Here is a 26,592-nt window from a genome sequence, read left to right as displayed (position 1 = left end):
GATGATGCATCAAATTGGGTTGTTTTTGGCTTCAGGGAAGAGGAGAAGTCTTTAGTAATGTGACCTTTGAAAGCCTGCAGTCCCTGAGACGGTGCTGTGTGTTTGTGTCAGTTGCCGATGAGTATGAATAAAGATTTGTAATTTTGAGCAATATTGCAGGACAGTGCAGGTCTCTGGGCAGTATATGGACATGCGTGTATTACCTAGCCACATGCTAAAGCTTCTAAAATGAACACTAAACAAGTCAGCCTGGTAAATAATAATTATATATCTGAACATTATATGAATGTGAAAATTAATCATTTAAATACATTTTAAAGACTTGGCGAGACCGTGAAACACCCACATGCACTGTAAACATAGATTTTATTATGAGGTTTATATAGTGCCTGATATAGCACTGTATATAGCGCATTACAGTGGTGGTTGATCTTCCTCCTCTCTGTAGGCTTGCGGTCAGCGTACCTGGTCGACTGTGTTGGTGTCGGCAGAGAACCTGTTCAGGATGTTTCCCAGAGGGGTCGTCTCGAACAGCCTGGGCGGAGCAAGAACAGGTGTGACCGGCTGTTTCCACGGTGACGCAGCGCTAACTGTCCCCTCCTGTCGTGTGTGTGTGTGGCAGTTTGAAAGTGTAACACGAATCACCACACTCATACTGTCAAAACCACTAAAATGTGCTCAACTCAGGGGTCAGCTACCCTGGTCCTGGAGAGCCTAAGGGTGTGCTGGTTTTCGTTGTTACTCAGCACTTGTGAAAGCAGTTCATTGCACACTTAATTCACCTCACCTGGTTTCTTTGGTCTGAATCAGTTGCTGATATTAAGGTTAAAACGAAAACCAGCACACCCCGTGGCTCTCCAGGGCCCCGCGGTTTTCCAACCCCTGGCTCAATGAAAAAACAAGTTGGTTTGCATCTCAAAATTCCTGGCTTTTGGCTTTTAAATTTGACTTATACTTTTTTTATTGGAGAATTCATTTTTGAATGTGCGCCATCTAATTGTTTCGTAGTTGGGTGCTCAGGGGTCGGTGGTGGACGGGATCCGGGGCCCCAGTGCTGTGTGCTCTAGGGGCCGACGGTGGAGGGGCCCCGTGGCGAGGCAGTCACGGGGCTCTGAGGTGTTTTTGGGACGAGCGTGGGGCGGCACCAGCTGGGTTAGCGACCCTGTCTGCCCCATTACCCCTCAGAACAGATGGAGCTGGAGACAGGAGTCTGGAGCTCCAGCAGAGCGCAGCTCCCTGTGTAAATACACAGCCAACGCCGCAGGAGAGGGGACTGCACTGTGTCTTAACAAGCATTTTAGCCTTATAACAAGATCTTATTTGTTTTGTCTCAAGTAGAAAATATTTGCTTGTTTTAAGTTCAGGTAAGCTTGACGAGTGGAGTTTTCTTACCCCATTGGCAAATCTTTAAATGAGCCAAACTCTCTCACACATACACACATACACACATGCCCACATGCACACAATACAATTCACACACACACATCGGACAAAGAAATGCAAAGTCACACACATGCACACACCATCACTGTGACAGTAACATGCACACACCACAGACAAAAACCCTCTCACACACACATTTCCATTAGAAAGTCAGCGGAGGAAAAGTGCTGCTTTTATCAGTGTGCAAACAGGCACTGGGACAGGTGCTTTTTGTTATGTTGGTGTGATTCGAGCAAACGGCACGTGCTTTAGCCGGCAGGGACATCATTAATCTCTCCCACGCGAGAGCACTGCTCTTCCTTTCACAGCGAGCAGCGGGGGATGTGAGTCACACCGCTTTAATTTAGCGTTTCTGCGCATTCACACAGCTATTCCTCACCCTGCTCAACTTCAGACTTATTACACCGCTATTATATTACATTATAGAGCCTTTTACCTCCATCTGGAGGTTATTTCCACAAGCCGTATTGCACAGGAATGTGAATCAACATCCTCATACATTCACAATAATGGAAATATATAAATTTTAATGATTTATTTAGGACCACATTTATAAAATACACTATAAGTCGGGACTTAGCAGGCAAAATGTAGGACACACATTTGCATCTCAATTGCACCCACAGGAAATACTCTGGGTACAAGGAACATCTTCTCCTCCATATAGAGACTGCACATACATGCACACATGCAAATGCATGCATGCATGCACAAATACACACACACTCAGCCCCACGCAAGCACACACACATACACACGTGCACACACCCCCACACACACACGCATACACACACCCCACACGCACACACATGCACACACCGCCACACACACACACACACCCCTCCCCCACACACACACACATCCACACACACACGCACACATCCCCACACACACACACACACGCATACACACACACCCCCCCTCCTCCACACCCACACACACACACACCCCTCCTCCTCCACACAAACACACACACACACACACACACCCACACACACGCACACACCCCCACACACACACACCCACGCACACATGCACACACACACACACGCATACACACACACCCCTCCTCCTCCACACACACACACACACACACACGCACACACCCCCACACACACACACCCACGCACACATGCACACACACACACACGCATACACACACACACCCCACACGCACACATGCACACACACACCCACACACACACACACACACCCCCACACACACACACCCCCCCTCCTCCACACACACACACACACACACACACACACACCTCATGGGCGCCAGGATGATCTTGTTGAGCAGGGCGTGGTGCAGCTCCCGGGCCACCCGCAGGCCTGTGCACTCCACAGCCACGCAGGTGACCAGACACAGCGCGATCCCCAGGCAGCAGAGCACGCTGAACACACGCAGGTACGACGAGTGGCTGAACCCACAGCTCTGAGACCACACGGGGGAGGAACACAACCATACACTTCACATTCTGTTACACTTCACTCTGCTGAATTATACACCTCATATATACATGTGCAATAATGTAATATAAGCACAATAAACACACAGAGAACTAATTATTATCTTTTCTGACTTATGCTTCGTTACTATACTCAAATTCAAGTTTACTTAATAATATTCTCCACTGAGAGAGATGGAGACAGGCACAGAGAGACAGAGTTATACAAAGAGAGAGAGACAGCGAGAGACTGAGAGATTGAGACTGGATTGAGACTACTTTAACCTTCGGGGCTGCAGTGTGGTACAATGCTTACAGAATAGCTCTTGCAATTTGGAGATTGCAGGTTCGAATCCCAGGTGGGGCAGTGCCATTCTCATGTTCAGAGAGGCACTCAGAGGCACTACATCCCAGTTCCTTCATGAACAAAATGCTGCAATGGACTGTGCACAAACTGTACAAATCACTCTCGATAAGCCATTCTGCCGAGTACATAAAAAGGATATTGGGAAAATTATATAAATGTATAATATCAGGAAATGCGGTACTGAGACTCCTCAGCTCAGTGACTGACTCCTCAGGCCTGAGAGAGAACAGCACATCCCAGAGACTGAATTAGTGAATAATTTATTGGAGGATTATTTATAGAGTATCGCCGTAACCTGAACCTGACAAACTCAGCAAACGAAACGGACAGAAAGACAAACACACAGATGGGAGAGAAAGCACAAAGAAGCACACACACACACACACACACACATACACTCACACACACACACACACATACACACACTCACTCACACACAGACACACACACACACACACACACACAATGCGATAATGGTTTTTGCCAAGTGAAGTGTTGCCAGATCTTTGGGGATGCTGCCCATCTGATAATGTAGTGGAGCGTGTGGGGAAACAGGCTGTTTCTGGGACACTTATCTCAGGGGGGAGAAACCAGCTGGGTTCTGAGTCCAGAGAGGCTGAGGTTCAGGAGAGGCTCATTTCCATGTGCCCCAGAGTGATAGAGAGAGAGAGAGAGAGAGAGAGTGGGGAGGGGGGTACTGCCTTGTGCTTTCACCTCCTCCCTCCATATTCCTATTTTGGGCTTGGAGGTTCATTTTAAGACGGCGATCAGGGCTTCAGAGGCCCTCTGTGGGTTATTGACAGCAGGGATGACCCGACATGTGACCCCAACTCTGAACTGCAATAAAAGTACAGCCCCTGTGGCCCTCGACACGTTCCATCTGATGTCACAAGCGTGCCGTTGCCGCGGAAGCGTTCACTCTGATGTCACAAAGCGTGCCGTCGCCGTGGACGACTGAACCAAGCCTGTTCTGTCGCTCAGGACCAGAGACAGTGCAGGGTGTTAATAACAGTAATAAACACTGTAAAAGCCTTCTGCTCCAGCCATAAACCCTGCCCAGCAGGCCTACAACATCTCTCAATGAAATCTGATGACTCAAAAAGCACCTTCCTGTTGCAGGGAATATAATGTGACAATTAAAAAATATATATTTAACATTTATTTAACCAGGATAGGCTTGTTGAGATTAAGGATCTCTTTATCAAGAGCAACTCTGCTGAAAAGGTTTTGAAACACCTAGTAGCTGGTTGACCAGTTAGACCAGCTCAAAATTTAAATATGCTCGGACAGATCCCTGGGAATTTTCAAAGAGATAATGTTACAGGTCACACATAAGAAATCTGAAGGAATTCTACTGCTGACTAAAGGGTTAAAGTTCTTCAGAACATTCCAGAACATTCAGTCACAATTCTGTGAAGAGGCGCAAGAGGGCTGCTCCAGCAAATTCACATGAAATATTAATTTCCTAGGCCATGGCCAGCAATAAACCTGTAATTGCCACAGCAATTCATACTGCCTGCCTTCCTTTAATCAGAGCAATCACAGGTGGCTGCATGCTTTGGGAAACTGCACCACTCTAACTGGGAATAGTTAGAAATGCAGCACTTTGTCACATTTTGTTCCGCGTCTCTGTCCGCCTTTCCACATTACATTAAATTAGAGTGGCAGACTCTTCACAGTGGGTGTGCTGCGAATGGAAAGAAAACGGACACCCTGTGAGAAAGAGGTACATCGTGTCTGGACTGCGGAATGAGGTTAGTAATGGACATCTTACAAAGATCTCCACACGCTCTGTGAGAGACTCTCTTTTAACCGTTTGGCTTCAGCTTGTTCTACATGAGCTGGCAAAGAGTTGTGCATAGTCATCGCTATCTCTGCCCTATGTACTACCGACAGAACTCAATCTGAAAGGCCTGGGAATATAGACCAGTGGTGTGTTTTTGATAGATGTATTATTTTTATGTTATAACGTATAACATGCAGGATAATTATGATTATCGATGATGATGACATAATGAGGTCATGGATCTTATTTCCGTTGGTCCTTCTTGTAGATGGAGATCGCTTCAATGGGACACCCTCGGATCTGTACAAGCCCCCCCACACCTCCACCTCTATCTCTGCCTCACCTTAACCCCCACCCCCTCCACCTCCACCTCCTCCTCCCCACACCTCCACCCCCCACCTCCTCCTCCCACCTCCATCTCCTCCTCACCTCCATCTCCACCTCCTCCTCCCCACACCTTCACCCCCCCCACCTCCATCTCCTCCTCACCTCCTCACACCTTCATCCCCCCCCCCCACCTCCCCCTCCTCCTGACCTGTGGCAGCGTGCAGTTGTGACCGGCGGCTTCGATCTTGGCGGCGATGACGTGGGAGGTCCAGTGGGCCAGCCAGTAGTCGATGGCGACCATGAAGGAGTGCTTGAGGAGCTGGGAGAGGATGAGCAGCGGGAGGAGCAGGAGGCCCGCCAGGCTCAGGTACCTCCCGCAGGAGCGCCAGGGGATGGTGGCGCGCTGGCGCAGGACCTGCGACAGGTTGTCCTCCTCGTCGCTGTCCGCCGAGTCCTCTGGGGCGAGACGCAGCTTTCAGACGGGGCTGAGGGACCTCGCCAAAACTAACCACTCCTGACTGCAACCCAAACATCAACCCAACCCAACCCAAACTTAAAATCAAACCCTACCCTAACCCAAACATCAACTCAACCCCAACCCATCCCAACCCAACCCAACCCAAACTTCAAACCAAACCCTACCCTAACCCAAACATCAACCCAACCCAACCCAAACTTCAAACCAAACCCTACCCTAACCCAAAAATCAACCCAACCCAAACATCAACTCAACCCCAACCCATCCCAACCCAACCCAACCCAAACTTCAAACCAAACCCTACCCTAACCCAAACATCAACCCAACCCAACCCAAACATCAACTCAACCCCAACCCATCCCAACCCAACCCAACCCAAACTTCAAACCAAACCCTACCCTAACCCAAACATCAACCCAACCCAACCCAAACTTCAAACCAAACCCTACCCAAACTTCAAACCAAACCCTACCCTAACCCAAACATCAACCCAACCCAACCCAAACATCAACCCAACCCAACCCAAACTTCAAACCAAACCCTACCCTAACCCAAACATCAACCCAACCCAACCCAAACATCAACTCAACCCCAACCCATCCCAACCCAACCCAATCCAAACTTCAAACCAAACCCTACCCTAACCCAAACATCAACCCAACCCAACCCAAACTTCAAACCAAACCCTACCCTAACCCAAACATCAACCCAACCCAACCCAAACTTCAAACCAAACCCTACCCTAACCCAAAAATCAACCCAGTCCAACCCAAACTTCAACTCAACCCCAACCCATCCCAACCCAACCCAAACTTCAAACCAAACCCTACCTAACCCAAAAATCAACCCAACCCAAACTTCAACTCAACCCCAACCCATCCCAACCCAACCCAAACTTCAATCCAAACCCTACCTAACTGAAAAATCAACCCAACCCAACCCAAAAATCAACCCAACCCAAAAATCAAACCAATCCACACCTAACACAACCCAAAAATCTACCCAAACCACCCCTAACACAACCCAAACCCAACCCAAAACAGCTTTTAGGGACAGGGAGGAGGAAGGGAGGAGGGGAGAGGCAGCGTAAATTAAATATAAAAAAGGCCATCAACACTGGACTGAAGCACAGCGGCCTTATCGTCTCACTTCAGCCCAGACCAGTTAAAAACCGTGAACGAGTACGAGCGTGCCTTCTCCGAAACGCCACTAATCTCCTGTCGCGTTGTCTGGACAGATGCTTTCTTTGAGTCTCCAGGGGTTTGCGTTTGGTCATGAAAGCCTTCCTGATGCTGATTTAATGACCTTGTCCTGTTGCTGGGAAAGCTTGGCTTTGAAGTGCTACGAACAACTGTTTGTAAAATGGCGGTTTGATTGAAGATTGAATTCATCACTGTGAGATGATAAAAATCTGCCCTCCAGCTGTTGTGGTGGAAACCTCCAGGGAACTCATGGGGAAGTGGACAAAATAGATCTCAGATAAGCCCTGTGTGTACAGGCTGGGCCTAAACTAACTGTAATGACGATAATTACTATAATATCTAGTTATTTATACAGCTGTACTTTCAACGCCTCATGAAAGATGCACAGAGGAAAAGGTCCCACGGTTCAAAGGGAACAGTTTGATTGACTCAGGGAGCCAATCGATCTAGTGCTGGCTCTGGACTCTAATATTTACAAATGTATTTACCCCCTTCCTGTTTACCTCTATAATTGTTAAGCAAGCAAGGATTAAACACAAAACACATTCTATTTATTTTATTTAATGAAAGAAAGTTATCAAACACCCATATCACCCATGTGAAAAAGTGCTTGGGTTTACACACTCTCCCTTTGTCTAATATTACATTTTGTCTAAAGATCTGAAACCATTCCCTGCGATCGATATGTAATAATAGACTAAATTTTAGCATTTTAGAATAATTATAGGGGGGCCAGACCCAGCTGCTTAGTTCATTATAATTCACTGTCCATTTCTGAAAGCTACAATTTATGATTAAACCTGATTCAAAATGGCGGCTATTTCTTTGGTTTAGTATGCTTCAATATTCCTACCAACAGTCTCAATGGCAGCTGCGCTACTCCAGCTATGCTGTGCCTGCATTTGTCATCATTTACCGCTAAGTTTTCTCGTCACTGCATATGAATACTTAAAAACCGGAGCTGACTTCTAAAATGAGAAATAAAAATGGCTAATCTAATATGCTTGATGCCCAGGGCGTTAATGGGGGAGTAATGAGAATGTTAAAAACAGAGCTGGCAGAAGCTAGGACATCTGGCCATTTTGTTTCCAGCACACTAAGCTTGCCATTTGGCACAAATTCACTCTGGACCGTAGTCAGGCAGGTAGTGGCCTGTAGCATAGTGGTTATGGTACATGACTGGGACCCGCAAGGTCGGTGGTTTGATACACAATAAGGTTCACACAGTCGTTGGACCCTTTGGGCCCTTTGACCGTCCATTGGGCCTTAAGAGGATTGTCTCCTGCTTAGTCTAAATCAACTGTAAGTCACTTTGGATAAGTGTCTGCCAAATGACATGTAATGTAAAAAAAGGTAGTCGTCTAAGGCGTGTGACAGCTGGGATCAGATGCCACGCATCAGCATGGGTTTCCACGCTCAGCCAGCACTTCTGGCTCCTCTATCGCCCAGTGTGTAGACCAGAGGTGACCAACCCTGGTCCTGGAGAGCTACTGGGTCTGCTGGTTTTCGCTGTTACTCTGCACTTAATTAATTAATTACAGCAGATGAATACTCTAACTCATCTCACCTGGTTACCTGGGTCTCAACAGGGTGCTGATTTTAAGGTGAAAACAAAAACCAGCAGACCCAGTAGCTCTCCAGGACCAGGGTTGGTGTCGACCTTCCAGAGGTAACTCCAGTATCGCTTGTGTCTTATTCATAGAGCTACGGGGAATGGGGTGCAATCGAGCGAGCTACAGAACTGCTGCCCATGAGGCGTACTATGATAATCTAGTATCTTTTGCCCTGGATTCTCCATCTTCATGTTGTAATTCATTTCCATGAAATATCTTGTAGTCAGGCCTCGCTTCTAGTTCACGACATGGCGTGACTTTGCTGTCCCAGCCGGTATTTACCTTGTGAACTAGACTTAATAATAATGATAATAATAATGAGCTAGTTAGCTGACACTTTTATCCAAATTGACTTACAGTTGATTATACTAAGCGTGACTGGTTCGTTAATGCACTTGTTGTTTGTCCTTGGAGCTCTGCTGATTTTCTCTGTTACTGATTACACTTCATTGATCACCTAAAATGGCTCTGATTTCCTGGTTTCCAGGGTCTAAACTGATTATTGATTTTAAGCGGAAGCAAGCGGAAACAGAAAGTGGGAGGGGGCTCAGGTGGAAGAGTCTATGACAGTGAGGTGTGTTTCGCCAATTGGGTGTATTTATTGGTGGAGGTTAGAGGTTAGAGGTGACAGTCTACAGGTGTGTGTGTTGATTCATCCTAAGTGTGTCAGACAATGCCAATGCTGAAGACAATGGGTGGCGGAGGTGGGGGTGGGGGTGGGGGGGTGGAGGGTGAGGGGGAAGCACATATAGAGGAAAACAGAGCAACACGCTTTCAATCATGTTCTCTCCATCAATGTACTACATCTACATATATATCATGCAATAGCCCAAAGTGCAAACATTATGTGGGTGCCAGAGAGAGAGAAAGAGAGAGAGCTGGAGAGAGAAAGTGGGACAGAGAGAGGGAGAGGGAGAGAGAAGGAGGGGGAGACAGAGAAACCAGTGACAAACAGAGAGTGGGGCGAGACAGAGAGATCAACAGGGAGAGAGAGAGAGAGAGAATGTAAGACAGGCAGAAATAAATTAAGAGAGGGTGTGAGGGAGTGATGAGAGCTAAACAGAAAAATAGAGGTGAGAAAATGAGACCGGACAGAGAGAGAGAGAGGTGATGAAGAGGGCGAGAGAGAGAGAGAGATCGCGGAGAAAGAGAGCCAATCAGAAGGCAGCCTCAGGCTCATGCTGCTCAGAGCCAGGTGGGAGGCGGAGTCAAGTGGAGGCGGAGCCAGTGGTGGGCGGGGCCGCGGCGTCACACAGCAACGATGGAGCAGGGGGAGGGGCTTACAGCCGAGCCGACAAGTCACAAACACAGCCATTCATAAAACCATGCAGTTCACCCACACCTGGATCAGCACTAAAAGCAACATCAGGTGCTGGAGATATCCCATAAGTCCACACAGGGGTGCCACCAAGATATAGGAAACAACACAACAAATAAAGAACACTTCCTCCGTTCCACCGGACAGCATCATCAAACACTCACAGTTACGCAGTCCGGACACTGAGAGGTGGCAGCCAATCAAACGGCAGAAACAGCATTCAGTACAGAAGTACAGGCTGATGTGTTCTGAGCTTCCACTGAGACAGAATGGCTCCACTGAACACAACGCACGTCTCTCAGACACCACTCACAGCAACAGTAACTTTAACAAATGTACAGACATATACAGTACAACATGGACAAAGATGGCAGCTGTCCTGAAACCCGAAATGGGAGGAACTATATCATGAACCAATCAGTGTGGCTTTCAGAGGGCAGGAAAATAATTTGTTTGGATTGGTCAATTGGTTTGGACAAGGTTGACTGACAGTTCGTTATAGCTCCACCCATTCCCTGGGCTGATGACAGTTGGTGACATTTGACAGTTGACAGTTGGCAGTTGGTGGCAGTTTAATCTCTGTTGGCTAGAGGTGGGGAGAGAGCGTCTGTGGTTCTGAGGTCCTCTTACCTTCGTCCTCTTCCTCGGTCTTCACAGCCTCTCGGGAGTACATGGCTCTGCGGAGGTTCTTCCTCTCCAGCGCGGTCACACCCTCATCCACGGTCTCCTGGAGCGAGAACCAAATGCCAAATGTGTCAGGGTGAGGTGTGTAGTGGAGGAGGACTCTGGGAGTTCTCGAGAAGACCAGGTTTGACACCGTACTAGATACTATTGTTTAGGTTTAGTCGTAGGAAAATGCGAGCATTGTTGGGCTGAATGGCCTGTCCTCGTGGTTTGTCCTCATGTTTTATGTTATGTTCTGATATGTCATGCTATATGTTCTTACTTTATGTTTTTATGTTATGTTATGTTAGATCACATCCAGTGCCGGGTTAGCATAGCGACCGCGTCTCGCACCTTCTCAAACTCCTGGTCCTGCCGGTGCATGAGGGTCTTCCACTGCTCGAACAGGTCCGGCTCGCTGTTCTGGATGTCCTTCAGCGTGCCCTCCGTCTGGATCATCCCGTCCTTCATGGCGATGATCTACAGGAACGGGAAGTTACGTTTCGGCAGAGCGGAGGGGGTCAGCTCACGAACAAATGGCACATATTTGTTCTCGCACATAGCGTACATTTATTTACTTTCATTTCAACCGGGATTTAAAAAATGTCTTCATGAAAGCACCCAGTATTGCCTGCCAATGTCAATAGCACAAGAATACAAAGTGAGGAGACTTGGCCTTTCTAGAACATTTCGAGAAGCCCTTTATTTACCAGGATAAGCAGGGTATCCCTCCTACAGGACACATGCGTATACAAATATGTAGAAACATCCATCACCGTCTAGTCTCTGTTACCCTGCATGGGCCCAGCTGAGTGAGGGGGTATTGATGGGGTGTTTGTGGGGTACTGGCAGCTGGGCGATATTAAAAATGGCAGTGCTCCTGGATGGCTTTGGGTCTGTAATTTCAGCCTGGTCTGTAACGCGCTGGCACGGCCCAAAGCCTTCTCCTCTCCAGCAGACGGTGTGCAGGGTGGATGTCTTCCAGGTGAAACACAAACGCTGGGGGGTAATTCTAGCTGGGTGTATTATGTAACCCCAGACAATAGAACTGCGTTCTGTACTCAGCAGGGTAGTACAGATGAGAGAGCCAGGGCTGGGTACAGAGATGGGGTACACTATGAATGGCCTAAGGTGTTTGACTGGGACCAGGAAGGTTGGTGGTTCCAGCCCCAGTGTGGCCACAATAAGATCGGCACAGCTGTTGGGCCCTTGAGCGAGGCCCTTAACCCTATATTTCTGCGGTGGGGATTGGCCCTTGCTTAGTCTAATGAACTGTAAGTTGCTTGGATAAAAAGCCCCAGCTACATAACAACAGTTGGGGTACAGTCCGAAGGGGGTACAGAGGTGGGGTCCAGTCTGAAGCGGGTACAGAGGTTGGGGTACAGTGTAGAGGGATAAAGGGGGTACAGTGTGGAGGGGTACAGAGGGGGTACAGTGTGGAGGGGTACAGAGGTGGGGTACAGTCTGAAGTGGGTACAGAGGTGGAGTACCAGTGTAGAGGGGTAAAGGGGGTACAGTGTGGTGGGGTAGAGGGGGTACAGTGTAGAGGGGTAAAGGGGGTACAGGCTCACCCAGTCTGCGTGCAGGAGGTACTGCAGTTTGTGGGTGACCAGCACCACGGTCCTCTTCTCCTCCCTCAACAGCTTCAGGATGCCCTCCTGCAGGAGGTGGTCGCTCAGGTGAATGTCCAGTGCTGAGAACGGGTCATCCTAAACCACGAGGGGACAGAGGGGCTGTAAAATTAGAGTCCCAGTGCCCTTCACTCAATCAGCATCACTGAGCAGCCTGCTACTCTATCTGTGCTGTTGTTTTTTGGTGGGGGTTTTATGAGGTAGAGGCAATATGAGAGAGAGGGAGGGTGTGAAAGAGAGGAATGGGACCTGAGAGAGGGATATGAGGAGGAGGGTAGAGAGAGGGTGAGAGGGAGGAAGAGAGAAACGCAGGGGGAGAGAAATATGTGATCTGATGTGGAAGTAAATGATGCAGCATAATGCAGTGTGTGTGTGTGAGTGTGAGAGAGAGAGAGAGTGAGTGAGTGAGTGAGTGTGTGTGTGAGAGAGAGAGAAAAAGAGGGGGAGTAAGTGTGTGAGTGAGGGTGTGTGTGTGTTTGAGTGCTAAAGGAAAGGTAGAGTACAGCAGGATCAGGCAGTGGAGCGGTAGAAGAGGTCTCCTCTCACCAGGAACACCACGTGGGTCTGCTGGTACAGAGCTCTGGCCACACTGATACGCTGCCTCTGGCCCCCGGACAGGATTATACCCTGAGAGAGAGAGAGAGAAAGAATGAGAGAAGGCACTGAACTGAGCTGAACTGAACTGAGAGTAATTCTTTTTATAACATTGTAAGCTTCGGCAATTGTATTGTAGAGTTGAATAGAATTGCAGTGTTTTGTCAAGCCAGTAAAGCGAACTGAACTGAATTGCATTCCATTGACAGATCCAGAGAGAGAAAGATTGAGGGGGGAAGAGATAGAGAGTGGGGGGAGAGTGAAAGAGGGGGAAGGGGAGAAGGGGGGGGTAGATAGGAGAGGATGTGCAGGTATCCAAACAGACTCTGCAGGGTTCTCGATGCCTGTATTGATTCTGTTTGAATGAAGCCGTCGGTAAACACTGCCCCTCTCTAATCTGAGGGCACACAGGATTAGGTGAGTTCTGATGAAGCCCTTGACACTGTGTGCAACAACCTCTGCAGCCTGTGCAAAGATCCTGAGATTCCCTGGAGGCAGAGAGTTTAAGCCCCCCCCCGACCTGACACGTTTCGCTGCGCTAACCGAGTCTGCACAATAACCCGCTACGCTATGCTAATCTGGTCTACACAATAACCTGCTACGCTATGCTAACCTGGTCCACACAATAACCCGCTACGCTATGCTAACCTGGTCCACACAATAACCCGCTACGCTATGCTAACTTGGTCTGCACAATAACCCGCTACACTATGCTAACCTGGTCTACACAATAACCCGCTACGCTATGCTAACCTGGTCTACACAATAACCCGCTACTCTATGCTAACCTGGTCTACACAATAACCTGCTACGCTATGCTAACCTGGTCCACACAATAACCCGCTACGCTATGCTAACTTGGTCCACACAATAACCCGCTACGCTATGCTAACTTGGTCTGCACAATAACCCGCTACACTATGCTAACCTGGTCTACACAATAACCCGCTACGCTATGCTAACCTGGTCTACACAATAACCCGCTACACTATTCTATCCTGGTCCACACAATAACCCGCTATGCTATGCTAACTTGGTCTTCACAATAACCCGCTACACTATGCTAACTCGGTCTTCAAAATAACCTGCTACGCTAGGCTGTCTCCATAATAACCCAATGTTGTGTGCTAGATCAGTCTCAGTAATAATAAAGTTACATTTGAAATGAGTCCCAATAATATCCAAAAATGATACACTTACCTAGTCTGAAAAATATGCCAACGGTGCATGCGAAGTACAGACAGACAGACAGACAGAGATGGACAGACTAACCCGTTCTCCTATCTCTGTCTGGTCTCCCTGTGGTAAGATGTCAATATCAGGCTGTAGTGAGCACGCGTCAATCACCGTCTTATACCTGAAAAACACAAGCACCATCAGTCTTATACCTGAAAAACACAAACTACATTGGTCTTATAACTGAAAACACAAACTACATCAGTCTTATACCTGCAAAACACAAACTCCATTCAAAGCAAGAACAGGAAAATGACACAGCTGCCTTTCGCTGTTGAACACCCTGTATAAGAGAGACTAGGTGACTCTAGGTGAACATGTGGCACCATCCATCAAGCAAACCTTCAAACCCAGAAATGAATCCATCCCATGGCACTTTCTACAATGTGACCCATTTCACTCTGCTTTCTCCCTCTCTCTGAATAAAGACAATGAAATACGTGAGGAGGGTGACAGAGCGGCTCTCTTTGAAACAAGCGAAAGTATAGTAATATAATTTAATAATGTTTAAAGAACAATGGTTGTCTGTAGAAAGCCGCTGTCTAAGGACGACAGTAAATCTGCGACATATAATCATATTCATGCCCCTTTGAGGCTTATCCTGGTTGCTATGGAAACGAGTAAAGCACTGCTGCTCTGATTTCAGGGCTGGTGGAGCCGTCTTGAGGATGTGGCACTAACAGGAAGTGACAGGCTGTTTCACCATCGCCCAACATCATCCAGCGATTCCCTCTAGCGCAGCGCAACCCGATTTGAGCCAAGCATCGTCTTCCAAGAAGGTGTCTGTGCAAGAAGTTTTCACTTTCAATGAAGATCCTTTATGAAGATGATTATGTCACTAATTCATTTTTATTATCCTCAGACAACATTATCCCGCTATTCCCTACAGCGCACCGCAATCTGTTGTGTGCCAAGCCTCGTCTTAAAATGTCTTAGTCGCTAAAACTTTAAAGGAAGAACTCAGGGGGAATTCATGAATGTGATTATTATGCCACCGATTCATTTTCATCATCCTTAAACAACAGCTTTCAACAGTCAACTAATGTTCTTCAAACTTTATTAAATAATATTACTCTTCTCTTTTTAAAATTTTGAGAGTAGCTAGTCCAAACCTCCTCACAGTACATACTGTATGGTTTACCTTTATTCAGGTTTCTGGGAAAGGTCAGCCAGTCACACTATGGTGCTTCCAGGTCACCTCTCCAGTGGGCCCTCAGCCCCTATAGGCACCTGGGCAACAGGACCCGGTCTGGGTCCCACCTGCCCATCCCTCCCACCACCCCCGGCCGGGCAAACAGCAGCCATTACACAACGTCGCCATAGTGACGCGCCATTTATTTAATCCCTTTCTGGGACAGAGTCCATTAGGCAGAGAATAGGAGGCAGTGACAGCAGCCTGCACAGATGCATTCTGGGGAAAAAGGCCATTTGATAACAAGACCATAACAAAGTGTCCTGCCTCGGCTAATGTGCTAAAACACACCGGGCGGCATATGGTGTTGTGTCTGCTGTACCGTAGGTGTGTTTTTATGGACAAAATGCTCCCAGCAGCCATCAAAACACAACCACAGCAGCCCAGAGCAAAGCCTAACAGACCGGAGATGTGCTGTTAAAGGACACAGACTGGTGCTTTTTTATTAGACAATTTCACTGTCTTTTCCCACCAGAAAAAAAAAAGATAATGTAATACATGTGTGATATATTGAGGATTACTGAGAGAGTGAAACATTGCCTATCCCTGCTGTAAAATCCAGATATTCCACCTTGACCAGCTTGAAAATTTAGCTGCTCAAGCTGGCCATAAGCTGGTCTAGCTGGGTATAAGCTAGTCAACCAGCATGGCCAAGCTAGGCATGAAGCTGGTCTAGCTGGGTATGTGCTGGTCAAGCAGCTAGTGTTGGTAGCTTGTCTGGTTGACCAGCTACCAGCTGTTTCAAAACATAGCCTGAGCTAGTCAAACCATGTCGACCTGGGAGCTGGTCTGAACTGGTGAACCGGATAAACAATCTGAAGCTGGGTGCTGGTCTGAACTGGTCAGTTGATTACCTCTGCTTGTTCAAAGGCATCTCGAAGATGATGTTCTCCACCACAGTCGCATTGAGGAGCCAGGGCTTCTGGGACGCGTAGGCCACGGAGCCTCGCTTCCTGTTGGGAGTGATGAGGACAACACGGGCGTTGTGTCAGCGAGGCGGGCCTGCTCGTGTGCGTCAGTAAATTACCTCCCTCCTGCCCTTTGTCCTCATCTGAAGATTAACGTGGTTCTGATTATTCTTTACTTTTACAATAACAACTCTGTGTGCTTTTGCATCATTAATTACATTTTTTGCAGTCAACAATGAAGACAAAGATCACATAATCGATGTGCCTGGGCACTGTTCATTCATTTTTAAGGTCAACGCTGTAGAGAAGGGGGAATAGAAACAGATTTTTCATTGTGACAGAGAGAGCAGCATTCATGAAAACACAAGCAGCCGCTGCAGGAAATGAAAAATGCATCTTTTGTTGCCGGGCTCAGGGCGACGTACCTGATGTCTCCTTCACCCGCTGTGTCCTTCTCTGTAGGGCTGTAAGCACACACACACACACACACACACACACACGTCAGAGACCTTGAGCTCAAATCCTGGCAGGTTGCTTTGTCTGCTGGTTTTTGCTGGGTTCCTGCTCTAACGTGATTAATTTAATTCATTGATTGGCGGGAGTCAGTCGAGCAGATTGGCGAGCAGACCTTCTTTCCGCGGCAAACGATGGCTGCTGATCGAAAGGAAATCCCAAAACCAGCAGAGATTGTTGTATATGGTACCTGGACTATGACATTGCCACAAATTACATTTACATTTTACATTTTAGTCATTTGGCAGACGCTTTTAATCCAAAGCGACTTACAAGTGCATAGGTTCTACCACAAGTCAAAGCATCACATCCAGAACTAGAAAAATACACCTGGACTGCTGTTCTAAACATATAGTCGTCATCATAAGTGCAATTTTTTTTTTTTTTTTTTTTTTTTTTGGGGGGGGGGGGTTAGACAGGGATAGGGGTATCAGAAGGGGGGGGCGGGGTAAATCAGGAGGGGGGACTAAGGTAGAGTTTGAACAGGTGTGTTTTGAGTCTGCGTCGAAATAGGGGGAGGGATTCTGCTGTCCTGACAGTGGTAGGCAAGTCATTCCACCACTGAGGAACCAGAACGGAAAACAGGCGTGAACGTGCAGCTCGACCGCCAGGTGCCCGTAGAGAGGGAATCGTAAGGCGACCAGAGCTGGCAGACCGGAGTGGTCTAGCTGGGGAGTAGGGAGTGATCAGGGATTGTATGTAATGTGGGGCAGTCCCCTTAGCAGCCTGAAATGCCAACACTAGGGCCTTGAATCGGATGCGTGCGGCAATAGGAAGCCAGTGGAGGCCAATGAGAAGCGGGGTGACATGAGCCGACCTGGGCTGACTGGTGATCAAGCGGGCTGCAGCATTCTGGACCAGCTGGAGGGGCTTGATGGCGCACGCTGGGAGACCGGCTAGGAGGGAGTTGCAGTAATCCAGGCGGGAAATGACGAGCGCCTGGACTAGGAGCTGGGTGGCTTTCTCCGTCAGGAGATGACGGATGCGGCGTATATTAAACAGAAAGAACCTGCAGGTTCTGGCAGTGGAGGATACTTGTGGAGCCAGGGAGAGGCAGTTATCAAGAGTCACCCCAAGATTCTTTGCCGTACGGGAGGAGGAAACTACAAAGTCCTCCACAGTCAGTGAGAGGTCGATTGACGGAGAGGACTTAGCAGGGATGTAGAGAAGCTCAGTTTTGGCAAGGTTGAGCTTCAGGTGATGGGAAGTCATCCATGCAGAGATATCAGCCAAGCAGGCAGAGATCTGTGTGGTGATTTGGGTGTCAGGGGGGAAGGAAATGAAGAGTTGGGTGTCATCAGCGTAGGAGTGATAAGAGAAGCCGTGGGAAGAGATAACAGAACCAAGAGACATGGTGTATAGCGAGAAGAGGAGAGGCCCAAGAACCGAGCCCTGCGGGACTCCAGTTCGTAGGGGTTGAGGGTCGGAGAGTGCGCCCCTCCAAGTCACCTGGTAGGAGCGACCAGAGAGGTAGGAGGAAAACCAAGCGAGTGCAGAACCTGTGACACCCATCCCAGCCAGCGATGAGAGCAGAATCTCATGGTTGACTGTATCGAAGGCGGCCGACAGGTCGAGGAAGATGAGGACAGAGGAGAGGGATTTTGCTTTAGCAGAGTGGAGTGCCTCAGTGACCGCGAGCAGGGCGGTTTCAGTGGAGTGGCCACTCTTGAAGCCAGACTGGTTGGGGTCATGGAGATTGTTGTGGAGAAGATAGGTGGACAGTTGGGAGCAGACCGCTCGTTCCAGGGTTTTAGCGAGAAAGGGAAGAAGAGAGACAGGCCGGTAGTTGTTCAGGGCAGAGGGATCGAGAGTAGAATTAAATACTACCATGCTGAAAAAAAAACAGCTCAAGCTGGTAGCTGTTTGATCAGTTCAGATCAGGTCCATACTTAACACTTAGCATGGTTTGACCAGCTCATGCTATTTTTTGAAACAGCTGGTAGCTGGTCATTTGAAGCTGCTCATAGCTGGATTTTAATGGTTTGCATAACACAGTATACTCAATGGTTTATATTTTAATCCTTGCAAGGGAACATTTTATGAAGTGAACCTGGAAATTGGGCCTTAAAATGATACATGGTATTGGCAGACCTTCTCAAAATGGCCACGGGGAGGAAGTGACAAAATGTAATAAAATGGCTGCCGGAGGAAGTGAGATAAAAGAAACACAAAATGGCGCCCGTTTCTCTAAAATGGCCGACACTGGAGCGTGTAAAAAGCTCCATTGTGTTTGGTGGACCAAATTCAATGGTATATGTTTGCAGGGACAGAATCATCAAATAAGACTGCCTTAACTTAAAACCCTTTGAATGGTCTGGACTTTGGACTATACTTTCAAGATTGAAGAGCATCACAGTAAAAACCCTACAAGGAAGGGGGTTGGGGTAAGTTAATAAATGGGATTAACTTTTTTTGCAATAGCTTTGTGTTGGGATTTTGTCTTGCTTTTTGGACTTTTGAAGAAGGAAGTTCTGCGTTTTCATTTGTGCAATTGACTCCTTTTAATATAACATAACATCATGGCGAAAACAGGCCATTCAGCCAAGCAATGCCCACCTGTTTACCTACTGCTTAGTTCTCCTAAATGCTAAATGGTATCTAGTACTGTGTCAAGCCTGGCCTTGAAACCCCCCAGTATTTCTGCCTTAACTAAATTTTACGCCTATATTACATACGTTCATGTGCCAGTGACTCAGAAATCCATTGCGAATGGATATTGAATGGTTTTGCTTTGGGGCACAGGGGAATTTTGCAGTGTAAAACATACTAACTATATACATCTCTGAATTCAACTCAATATCTATTAAACTACAGGTACTCCTTTGCATTTTCTGGTTTAATATTTTATTTTCACATGTGGTCAAATTGCAGACTCTGAGCTTTTGTTAAAGGGTATTCTTATACATTTTTATCTCACAATGAGGTAATTACAGCATGTTTTATATGTAGTCCCCCATTTCAATGTTTGCGGCAAATTAACATCACGTCAATAAACATTTTGTATTTAGTTGCATGTCTTTTGCATGCAATGACTTTGAATGGACCTCTATAGGAATTGTGGGGTTCTGCAGTAAATTCATACAGTATGGAACACATTTGTTGGCTAAATGGCTTCAAGCCATCAAGGGACCAAGGTATCAAATGAGTCTACATTTGAAACCAAAATGTACAAACATACAAACATTAATAAGTATGTGAATTGTATGATTAGAAACAGAGAACAAATAAAATGAAATCCAAGCTGTTTACTTTTGAGCGGGGGTGTATATAAATGCAGGGGTGTATAGAACTACACCTATGCCCTATATGGATTAACTTATGAATAGATCTATACCTAATCTTTGTATCTATCAATATCTCATAGCCAAACCTTACGCAAAAATGAACATTATGCACAGTATGTACAATCATTCATCATTACTCAGTCATTTCTAATCATCTGCAAGACTGATGCATGTTTTTTTCTGCTCTTCCTCCTACGAATGTGTTGCCTTTCTCTGTTACCACGCAACAGAAATCCATCTTATCGGTTATAAGTGGCTGATGGAGAGGTCTGCTGATAGACGCGGCTCTGGAGCTAAGCGCGAACACTGAGATCCTTCTGAATACCAGGAACCGGGGGCCAAGAGGGAAGTGCCCATCGAGTCCTGGCACCTCCAGACCCCAGGCCCGGGACTAGCCCACTCCTGACTGGAGGGGCGGAGCTCCCCAGGGTGACACCACCAGTCTACCATCTGCTGTCATTCCAGTGATGAGCAGGCATGAGTTCCTGGATATTTTGGGGGGTGTGGTGATGAATGGGGGTGGGGGCATTGTTTCCATTTCGGGAATGACTGTGTATTCCGGCCAACGTGCCTGCCTTTGATAAGCATTCCCTGCTCTGATCTGTCACGTTCCGCTGCAGCCGGATAAATTTAGTTCAGATTAGCTGAAGCCCACTGGTCAGTGGCCATTTTCCGTTCTGGCCAAAAACCTGCCCAGTCCATGGAGGATCTGAGTGGCACCAGTGCTGTAACAAACCCAGACCTTCTGCTTATATTCCCAATCAACTTACCTTCCAGCCACTACGCACCTTGGCTCAACTAATGCTGAACTTTGAGCATCTATTCTGGGTCTACTAACGCAACTTGTCATATCTGGTGCTATATCCACAGACCCAAAATCAATATGCATTTTAATGACATTTCTTTTGGTTTTTGTGAATTTATTGTTAATTTGTATTTATTTATTTATTTACCAGGGACAGTGCACATTAATCAATATTTCACTTTCCACATCAATGTAAATGTGCCAGAGTTAGCTAATGAGATAATTTTCATCCGAGTGGTATTAGTTTGTTTCAGTTCTTTACGTTCATTAGAAATTTGACGTTTTTTTAAATTATTTTTCACACGGCACCCCAGACCTAGCCTGGCAGCACACCAGAAACGCTGCTTTTGAAAAATATATAATAAATATAAAATGTATAAATACCTCTCCTCCCCTTCTGAATCCTGGTTTGGTTGGCTGTGGATGAAACAACAAGAAACTTGAATGAGATATATAATGATACTATTACAAAAGCAGTTTTCAATGTTATTGGAAAACATATTTCACAGAAATTTATCTTTTACCCTGGTAATCCTTTTCATTGAAAAATAGGTCATTTTGAATTTTCAGGAAGCAGATGAATAATGGGTAACTGTGGCTGAAGTGACAGGTTATTTATAAATGCCCTCGGGGAGAGGAATGCTGTCAGGAAATACTTAAAGTGGAAAAAGACAGAAAATATCATTCTCATTTTATGAAAATACACACTCCTAAACAAATTTAAAAAAATGGATGAGAATGATTTTAACTTCTGATTTTAACAATCTAAAAACGTTTTGTTATGACTATCATAATATGTGGCTATTTTATGCTTATTGATGTGCTTTCTCAGACCGGCAAAGTTGTTCCTCTGTGGGTAAAGGTCTGTGTCCAATACTACTACCTATTCACTGCAGTCTCACAAAATAAAATTTTTAAAAATTGTCAAATAAATGTATTAAACCAGACAGACTGGCCTGAATTCAGTCAACATTAACTACAACAGCATTCAGTTTTTCAAGGCAATCACGGGAGCAAGTTAATTTTGGTGATCACCAGACTGCCTGCAAAGGAAAAAACGCAAACGGTTTTATTTAAATTATGAGGGAAAGTCACGGGGTAAACGTCGACTGAATCCAGGAGGCCGCAGTCTGTGCACCTGCCCTGCCTGACTCACCATATTTTTAGCTGTGGCAGATGACCGTGTGACCAGGGTCACTGACGGCGCATTAAATACAGCACTGCGAATTCCTCAAAGGCAAGGCGGAGGCTGCTTAACACGGCGAGGTTTTAAAATGGCGACCGCATACTCGGGGGTGAGGGGGGGGTGGCGGGGAGGTGGGGGGGACAACGGGCAGCTGCCCGGAACAATTCCTGGAGGGTGACATTTTAATATCCCTCTTCATACCGCAGGGGTTCTCTGGCTGCCGTTTGTCATATCGGCTATGTTGCTGAAGTGGTGCTAAGTCCAAAATGAAGTGTGAAGATTGTGGCTGTACACTTCCAGAAAAAGCACCCCGGTGTCAAACAAAAAGCAATGATTATGAGTGATTGTTACAAACCTTTAAAATTAGAACCCTTATATGGGTTCCCCAAAAACTGGGCCTTTCTTACAGTGGATAACATATACAGTACTGTGCAAAAGTCTGAGGCACATTAAAAAAAATCTGTAAAGCAAAGGTACTTTCAGAAATGTTTAAATTAAAAGTTTGTAAATTTACTGTGTTGTGAACAGTTCAAAACTAAATCAAGTGAATATTTCTTGTGACCACCTTTAAAACTGAATCAGTTCTCTTTGGTTCACTGTCCAGCAGTTTTGTAAGAAAATCAGCAGGTCGGTTGTTCCGAACATATTGGAGAACTGGTCACAGTTCTTCTGCAGACGACAGCAGTCACTCTTGTGTCTGGCTCTCTGGGTAATTTTTATTATATCAGAAAAGTAGTCTATTGCACAGTACTGTGTGTTTACTGTAAGTCTGTCATTGTGAGGTTCTTTGGTGAGTGGTTACCACACCATTATGTTATGGCAGGTAATGAGAGAGAGAGAGAGAGAGAGAGAGTGACACACACACACACACACACACACACACACACACACAAAAGAGGCAGGTATTTTCCATCTCTGTAAGAAGGTCTGTGTTCATTAAGGCAGGTAATGACTCGGATCATTAGGGTCTAAATGGGTCGTGATGGCATTCCCCTGTCCTCTGGACAAACAGCACACACTTAAAACTGTTACTGTACCCATGCCGACCGTCAGCTTTCATGTCTTATTAACTGTCATTAGGGACCATTTTACAGAACCCCAATGAGATCTCCCCAAGGAAAACCGATTAGGAGGAAATGACAAGAGTGTGGGAGAGTAGTCACGGGGAATGGAGAGGGAGAGATGAGGTGCGGGATGGAGGTGCGGGGGGAGAGAGAAAGCGAGAAAGCGAGACACGCACACACGCACACACGCACACACACACACGCTCTGGTGTGTTGCTGGGCCACTCAGACAGTCTGTCCTTGCAGGCTCATGAACTGTACTTAAGAGCTCACGACAGATATGTGAACCCCTTTGATTTTCCCAGCAGTAAAGGTGCCCGTGAGGGGAGCTGGAATAGTTGTGGCTCACTGCAGGGCGTGGAGAGGGTGCTGAAATCAGGCTGTTATCCACAGTAATGATCCCACACGACCGTTTTAGCAGCTTGACTGCCATGCATTTGTCCTGACTGGAGAACGCATAATAATGTTTCTTGCTGGAGCGATTGAGATGCAAATGTTTGTTAGAGCCATACTGGCATGTTTTCTGCTACTCAAGTGACAGACAGCAGAATGTAAATTTTACGTTGTGCTGTTGTTTGAGTCCTCTACCCTTCATTTTGGGGGTGGGGTGGGGGTGTAACTGCACTAAAATCCAGAACTCTCCCCAATCTGGAACATTTACTAAACTAAAGTAAAAAGAGCTGTTCTGGGTTTTACTCAGCGCTGTTATGCAGCTAAACTCGCTTATTCATTTTGTGAAATGCCCTTTCTCTGTCTGCAACCAGGAGAGGAGCAAGCAATGGTTGGCATTTATATAGCGCCTTTTTATCCAAAGCGCTGTACAATTAGTGCTTCTCATTCACCCATTCATACACACACTCACACACCGACGGCGATTGGCTGCCATGCAAGGCGCCGACCAGCTCGTCAGGAGCATTTGGGGGTTAGGTGTCTTGCTCAGGGACACTTCGACACAGCCCGGGCGGGGGATCAAACCGGCAACCCTCCGACTGCCAGACAACTGCCTGAGCCATGTCGCCCCAATAAGCAAGCTCTGCTGCTTTTTTGTTTTCACCTTAAAATCAGCACCTAGCTCAGATGAGACTAACCAGGGGAAGCGCGTCAACAGGGTCATCGACCTGAGCTAACTGCTTAATTAAGTGCTGAGTAACAACAGAAACCAGCATAGCCTTTGGCTGTCCAGCAACAGGGATGCAGATGTCTTGGACAAATGAGAAACGAGGTCAATAAATTATTTCCGTTTCTCCAGCAGTCAGAATTCCACACAGAAAATGACTCTGAAAACAACTGCTGATTTAATCCAAGTAGTTCATGTCCAGGTATAGATCACTGGCTCCAGCTTTTAATTGCTGCTGCCAGTGATCTCTCCGAGGTCACTTGATGCTGTCTGTGGATTACCCTAAACTGGATTGCAGTAAACCATCGTTCTGTGTGCTGATGTAGCTTGCCTTCTGTTTTATGACTCCATTGATTTTTATTGCTCAGGATGAAGAGGTAATTTGGTGTAAACATGGCAATGTTACAATTCGCTGCCCTGAAATTCGTCAAGAAACTGTTGCCAATTGCACAATGAAGACAGTAAATCATAATTAAATTTGAATGCTTTAAAAGCTTACGGTGTGCATACAATATCATTTGTGTCCTAATGCATTTTTAATAACTCTGCAAATGGCTTCTAACAGTGTATTTTCATGGCCATTACTTGTTATAAAGTAACATATGCTTATTACACTTGGTATGGTATTATGTTCATTATGTATTCTTGCCCATTTGTAATGCAAATTCATTGCTGTTCAATGGTGATTCATTTCATTTTATTTATACCATGCTGTCAGTAAAAAGTAACCATAAAATACCTCTCTTGACCATTTGTGTTTTTATTATTATTTTTTTTTATTACCTGTTCCAGGTGACACTGCCCGAGATCTTCTGCATCTCTCCCAGAGCTGCCAGCAACAGGGAGGATTTCCCACAACCCACCTGGCCCACGATCATAGTCAGCTGACCTGGGAGACATGCGCACACACACACACACACACACACACACACAGGCACACATACAGATGCACACACACACACACATTGTTAGTTGGGCCATGAGACACGGCAGTTCCTGTATTGAAAGTAGAACAGCAGTTTTAGCCTCACCAAAAGGAATTTTTATGTCCACATTTGACAAGGTGGGGGCTCCATCTGTCCAAGTGAAATATCCGCTAATTATCTGAGGAGATCATGGAGACAGATATGGTGTGATGAATTACCATTATCCGAGCAGGAGAGATGTGAGGTGTGCCGGTAGGATGTCATATTCAGAAATCACACTCAAGCAGAGTATATATCTATGGGTATTAGGCCCTTTTATAAACTACATCATTAATCATTGGTGTGAATATTTATATCTGCTGCCAAAACATGCTGCAAAATGAATGGGGCCATTTATACCATTCAATATATCCATATTCTGTGTTTGCAAATCACAAAAAATGTACAACATTATTAATATATTCTGCAGTAATTTAAGAATAGCCATACAGATGGTGGATATGGTTATACTTATTACAATTGACATTTTATTATATATGACATATTTTCACAAACAGCTTTTCATGTGAACTGGTGGATTGTTAATCAAGTTTCAAAATACATTCGGTTTATTATTTTGCCTTCAAAAGTGGTCTGGTATTCCCAATTGATTTTAATGAGGGTTCCCAAAGTCTTCTACTCAATATGTGCTGTGTTCTGTGTTTTATGTTATTACATATAACTTTTTTTTTCTTCTTTTTTTTTTTGCGCCTGATCTAAACTTATGTCCTCAGTACAGCCTGACTGAAATGACCCTCTTGGAGGTCCTCTCCAGTGCCTGATATTAGAGACTCTGTAGAAGCCCTGTGAACGGCCTGACTAAAGATATAATGACTCTCTTTCGGCAGCGTGTTCTGGGGACCTCACCTTGATGCAGATGTCCTCCTCCTCTGTGGCCCTTGGGGCTGCGCCCTCATGGGGACCGTAGCTGTTCCAGTCCTCCCTGGCTGGATGCTTTCGGTTCACCACCTTCAGTGGCTGCGTTGGGTGCAGAAAACAGGCCCGCAGACCGTTTTATGGTTGCCATTTTATCAATGAAACCCCAGCCTGCAGTTGGGGTTTCAGGTCTGGGTTGGGGTTTGGTTTCAGACAAACCCCAACTTAGACCTGGGGATTTAGGCTGAGGTTGACGCATTGACACATATTTGACATTAAAATATTTCTCCATTTATTTCAACATGGTTGTAATATGAACATTTCCTATTCAAAAAAGGAAAATAATGGAAATTGGGTCCCAGCCAATTCAGGTAGGAAACCTATAAAAAATGCTTGAGTGTATTTTTTTTAATGTGGTTGTAATATAAAAGTGAATGCCGATACAATTAAGTCCAAAAAAAGAAATTATTTTATTGTAATGTATTATGTAATGTATTTTTCATATTCCCCTGAATTTTATTTTTCATCATGAATGTCTTAAAACACATTTGTTTTCATTTATTTTCGTGTGGG

General features: G+C 46.1%; 1 protein-coding gene across 4 annotated transcripts in view; it reads right to left on the bottom strand.

Moving 5' to 3' along the window:
- The window catches only part of abcc8 (ATP-binding cassette, sub-family C (CFTR/MRP), member 8), an 84,418-nt gene that overhangs the window by 18,544 nt on the left and 39,282 nt on the right, over positions 1–26,592 (bottom strand). For all 4 annotated transcript variants that reach the window (XM_061221628.1, XM_061221625.1, XM_061221627.1 and 1 more), the window contains 14 exons: positions 26,011–26,121; positions 25,210–25,282; positions 24,962–25,067; positions 21,196–21,228; positions 16,635–16,673; positions 16,156–16,254; positions 14,146–14,230; positions 12,826–12,906; positions 12,220–12,357; positions 11,003–11,128; positions 10,616–10,712; positions 5,583–5,830; positions 2,715–2,881; positions 466–535 (listed from right to left, as the gene is read on the bottom strand). In XM_061221628.1, coding sequence (XP_061077612.1) covers positions 466–535; positions 2,715–2,881; positions 5,583–5,830; positions 10,616–10,712; positions 11,003–11,128; positions 12,220–12,357; positions 12,826–12,906; positions 14,146–14,230; positions 16,156–16,254; positions 16,635–16,673; positions 21,196–21,228; positions 24,962–25,067; positions 25,210–25,282; positions 26,011–26,121 — 1,473 coding nt within the window. The remainder of the gene's footprint in view (positions 1–465; positions 536–2,714; positions 2,882–5,582; positions 5,831–10,615; positions 10,713–11,002; positions 11,129–12,219; positions 12,358–12,825; positions 12,907–14,145; positions 14,231–16,155; positions 16,255–16,634; positions 16,674–21,195; positions 21,229–24,961; positions 25,068–25,209; positions 25,283–26,010; positions 26,122–26,592) is intronic.

This window comes from Conger conger, chromosome 15 (assembly GCF_963514075.1).
Source record: "Conger conger chromosome 15, fConCon1.1, whole genome shotgun sequence".
Classification (NCBI taxonomy): domain Eukaryota; kingdom Metazoa; phylum Chordata; class Actinopteri; order Anguilliformes; family Congridae; genus Conger; species Conger conger.
The sequence above is the reverse complement of the archived record's forward strand: the minus strand, read 5'-3'. Positions and strand labels throughout refer to the sequence as shown.